A 5,441-nucleotide genomic window follows, 5' to 3' on the forward strand; every position below is an offset into this window, starting at 1 on the left:
GCCATAACCCATAAAAACGACTACAAACACTTAAATTGGCCAAAAACTAAAGAACGACCCTAAAATAGGCCAAAATCACTACAAACACTAAAATTGGACAAAATCCCAAATATCGACCCTAAAATATGCCAAAAACCATAAAAACGACTACAAACAATAAAATAGGCTAAAAAACATAAAAATGACTACAAACACTAAAATTGGCCAAAAACCATAAAAACGACTACGAACACTAAAATTGGCCATAACCCATAAAAACGACTACAAACACTTAAATTGGCCAAAAACTAAAGAACGACCCTAAAATAGGCAAAAAACATTAAAAACCACTACAAACACTTAAAATTGGCCAAAAACCAAAAAAACGACTACAAACACTAAAATTGGCCAAAATCCATATAAACGACCCTAAAACAGGCAAAAACCCAAAAAAACGACTACGAACACTAAAATTGGCCATAACCCATAAAAACGTCTACAAACACTTAAATTGGCCAAAACTAAAGAACGACCCTAAAATAGGCAAAAAACATTAAAAACCACTACAAACACTTAAAATTGGCCAAAAACCAAAAAAACGACTACAAACACTAAAATTGGCCAAAAACCATATAAACGACCTAAAATTGGCCAAAACACATAAAAATGACTACAAACACTAAAATTGGCCAAAAACCATATAAACGACCTTAAATAGGCCAAAAACCATAAAAAAAACGACTACAAACACTAAAATTGGCCAAAAACCATATAAACGACCTAAAATAGGCCAAAATCAAATAAACGACTACGAACACTAAAATTGGCCATAACCCATAAAAACGACTACCAACACTTAAATTGGCCAAAAACTAAAGAACGACCCTAAAATAGGACAAAAACATTAAAAACCACTACAAACACTTAAAGTTGGCCAAAAACCATAAAAACGACTACAAACACTAAAATTGGCCAAAATCCATATAAACGACCCTAAAATAGGCCAAAAACCATAAAACGACTACGAACACTAAAATTGGCCATAACCCATAAAAACGACTACAAACACTTAAATTGGCCAAAAACTAAAGAACGACCCTAAAATAGGCTAAAAACATTAAAAACCACTACAAACACTTAAAATTGGCCAAAAACCAAAAAAACGACTACAAACACTAAAATTGGCCAAAATCCATATAAACGACCCTAAAATAGGCCAAAAACCATAAAACGACTACGAACACTAAAAACACAAAAATTGGCCAAAAATCATATAAACGACTACAAATACTAAAATAGGCCAAAAACTATAAAAACGACCCTAAAATTGGCCAAAAACCATAAAAACGACTAAAAACACAAAAATTGGCCAAAAACCATAAAAATGACTTCAAACACTAAAATTGGCAAAAAATTATAAAAATGACTACAAACATCAAAATTGGCCCAAAACCCATAAAAACGACTACAAACACTTAAATTGGCCAAAAACTAAAGAACGACCCTAAAGTAGGCTAAAAACATTAAAAACCACTACAAACACTTAAAATTGGCCAAAAACCAAAAAAATGACTTCAAACAATAAAATTGGCCAAAATCCATATAAACGACCCTAAAATAGGCCAAAAACCATAAAACGACTACGAACACTAAAAACACTAAAATAGGCCAAAAATCATATAAACGACTACAAACACTAAAATAGGCCAAAAACTATAAAAACGACCCTAAAATTGGCCAAAAACCATAAAAACGACTAAAAACACAAAAATTGGCCAAAAACCATAAAAATGACTTCAAACACTAAAATTGGCCAAAAATCATAAAAATGACTACAAACATCAAAATTGGCCCAAAACCATATAAACGACCTAAAATAGGCCAAAAACCATAAACACGACTACAAACACTAAAATTGGCAAAAAAACTATATAAACGACCCTAAAATAGGCCAAAAACATTAAAAACCACTACAAACACTAAAATTGGCCAAAAACCAAAAAAACGACTACAAATACAAAAATTGGCCAAAAACCATATAAACGACCTAAAATAGGCCAAAAAACATAAAAATGACTACAAACACTCTACAAACAATAAAATTGGCCAAAAACCATATAAACGACCTTAAATAGGCCAAAAACCATAAAAAAAAATGACTACAAACACTAAAATTGGCCAAAAACCATATAAACGACCTAAAATAGGCCAAAATCAAATAAACGACTACGAACACTAAAATTGGCCATAACCCATAAAAACGACTACCAACACTTAAATCGGCCGAAAACTAAAGAACGACCCTAAAATAGGACAAAAACATTAAAAACCACTACAAACACTTAAAGTTGGCCAAAAACCATAAAAACGACTACAAACACTAAAATTGGCCAAAATCCATATAAACGACCCTAAAATAGGCCAAAAACCATAAAACGACTACGAACACTAAAATTGGCCATAACCCATAAAAACGACTACAAACACTTAAATTGGCCAAAAACTAAAGAACGACCCAAAAATAGGCCAAAAACATTAAAAACGACTACAAACACTAAAATTGGCCAAAATCCATATTTACGACCCTAAAATAGGCCAAAAACCATAAAAACGACTACGAACACTAAAATTGGCCATAACCCATAAAAACGACTACAAACACTTAAATTGGCCAAAAACTAAAGAACGACCCTAAAATAGGCTAAAATCATTAAAACCACTTCAAACACTATGCTATAGTGCTAAAATTCTGGATAAAGCGCCGATAAAATGATGCAAGACCAAGGAAAGATCTCACCTCCGAAACTGTTGTAGGGCTCGGCCAAGTCTTGATAGCATCCACTTTTGTTTGATCAACGGATACTCCATCTTTAGACACCACATATCCAAGAAACACCACACTTTCAACCAAGAAATCACACTTTTCCTTCTTCCCATATAGTTTTTGTGCTCTTAGGGTCTCAAAGATTTGTTTCAAATGAGTGAAATGCTCCTCAATAGATTTGCTATACACCAATATGTCATCAATATAAACAACAACAAACTTACCCAAAAAAGGCTTGAGTACTTCGTTCATGAGCCTCATAAAGGTGCTAGGTGCATTTGTGAGCCCAAATGGCATAACTAGCCATTCATATAGACCATGCTTAGTCTTGAATGCCGTCTTCCATTCATCACCTTCACGCATTCTGATTTGGTGATATCCACTCCTTAGATCAATTTTTGAGAAGATAACCGATCCATGTAACTCATCAAGCATATCATCTAGTCTTGGAATGGGAAAACGATATTTGATGGTTATGTTGTTCACCGCCCTACTATCAATACACATTCTCCATGATCCATCCTTCTTAGGAACCAACAATGTCGGAACAGCACATGGGCTCATTGATTCACGCACATAACCCATGCTTATCAATTCTTCAATTTGCCGTTGCAACTCCTTTGTCTCCTCTGGATTACACCTATATGCAGCCTTGTTTGGTAATGGAACTCCCGGAATTAGATCAATTTGATGCTCAATCCCATGGATAGGTGGCAAACCATTTGGTAGTTCACTTGGAAACACATCTTCATACTCACCCAAAACAGCCTCCAATTGTTGTTTAAGAGGAGTCTCTACATCGTCTTGCTTAGCATTCTTTGCAACCAACATGTAGACTAATTCACCATTATCAATAGCATCCTTCACTTCATTTTCAGTAGCAAACATAGTGAGGCTAGGCTTTTTACCTCTTTTTGTAATCATGGAACGGACTTCATTTGATGCCATTGGTTTCAACACAATCCTCTTGCCATTGAAGTTCAATTCATGCTCATTGGACCTTCCTCTATGCGTGACATCCCTATCAAATTGCCAAGGGCGTCCCAAAAGTATGTGACTTGCATCCATAGGTACCACATCACACAAGATTTCATCAACATAAGATCCCATGGTTAGTCCCACACGCGTCTGCCTTGTAACATTTATGCTACTTCCATTGTCCAACCAATGTAGCGCATAAGGCTTAGGATGTTTTGTTGTGAGCAATCCTAATTTAGACACCATTTCAGTTGAAGCCGCATTGGTACAACTACCTCCATCCACAATGATACTACACCACTTATCTTTCACTTGACCCTTAGTGTAGAAGATTTGATTTCTTTGATCTCCTTCCACGGGTACAGCCTTGACTTGCAAAGTTCTTAGCATCAAGGTATCATATATGGGAGGTCCATATACTTCTACCTCATCATCATCATCTTCAACAATTTCAACTCCATCACTTTCAATATTGCCACCAGATTCTTCTTCTTCCTTCATCAACTCATCACGCATGCTAATTGCTTCTCGGAGGGTCACAACTCGTTGATTAGGACAAGCCCTAGCAAAGTGTCCAAAGCCTTGACACTTGAAACACCTAACCTTTGACAGATTAGTCTCCTTGGCCGTGGCAATGGGTTGTTTAGGAGCGGCCTCACTTTGTTTCGGTTGATTCACCATTGGTTTAGTGTTAGGGGCTGGATTTGCACTACCCGACACACCTCCCTTGGACCAACCACTAGAACTCCCAGCATTATATCTACTCTTGTTTTGATTTTCAATCTTCAAACACAAGGTGCACAAAGTGGTGAAATCTGTGTAATTACATAGCTCAACAGCAAAAGCTATGTTCTTATTCAGCCCACGAAGGAAACGGCTCATTCTTTGCTCTTCATTTTCCTCCACTTCACCCATTAGGCATAGGTTCTCAAACTCATCAATGTATTCAGTGACACTCATTTTGCCTTGCACCAAATCTGCAATCTTTTTATACAAATTCAGTCGGTGGTTTGATGGTACATATCTTTTGCGCAACTTCCTCTTCAAGGACTCCCAAGAGTGGATTTTCTCCTTCCCATCTCGTGTCCTTCTAGCCTTCAAACCCTCATACCACAACGATGCACTTTTGCTAAGTTTCAGAATCGCATATTTGCAACGTTTCTCATCATCAAGATCCTTGAAATCAAACATTCTATCAATCTTGCGCTCCCATTCTAAATAAACCTCCGGATCTGCACTACCATTAAATTCAGGTAGTTCGGTGATTTTGAACTCATCCACGTTTGGACGTGGTTCACCCCTTCTAGGCCTCCATCGTTCATCTCTCATGTCAACGTTCCTTAAGGCTTCACGCAATTTGTCCATGAAATCATCACTGTTGAAATCCATTGTTGTCACGTAACACGAAATCAGAACCGTGCTCTGATGCCACAAATGATACGAATCAGGGTGTGGTAACGGAAGCAAACAACCAATAACGAAGGTACTAGGTACCACCCTTATTAGTCGAATTCTATTAAGTGTTTTAGGTGTTTGTTTGTTGGGTTTTAGCGAAAACAGCAAGGAAATAAGCAGTGTTAAACTACACCAATAGCCTAACACGAGATTAGCACTCAACACCAATTGAGCTAATCGGACTATTTTCAAGGCGACGCTTGCA

At 36.6% G+C, this 5,441-nt stretch overlaps 1 protein-coding gene across 1 annotated transcript; it reads right to left on the reverse strand.

Moving 5' to 3' along the window:
* Positions 1-2,707: 2,707 nt before the first annotated feature.
* On the reverse strand, positions 2,708-5,170 carry LOC123891669. Its single transcript, XM_045941581.1, has one exon. The coding sequence runs from the start codon at positions 5,168-5,170 to the stop codon at positions 2,708-2,710; it is 2,463 nt and encodes an 820-aa protein (XP_045797537.1).
* Between the last annotated feature and the right edge of the window lie 271 nt (positions 5,171-5,441).

Source organism: Trifolium pratense, linkage group LG6 (assembly GCF_020283565.1).
Source record: "Trifolium pratense cultivar HEN17-A07 linkage group LG6, ARS_RC_1.1, whole genome shotgun sequence".
NCBI classification, from domain to species: domain Eukaryota; kingdom Viridiplantae; phylum Streptophyta; class Magnoliopsida; order Fabales; family Fabaceae; genus Trifolium; species Trifolium pratense.

Excerpts from the sequence above, each read along its gene's own strand:
- LOC123891669 (XM_045941581.1), bottom strand. The coding sequence starts at position 5,170 with ATGGATTTCAACAGTGATGATTTCATGGACAAATTGCGTGAAGCCTTA.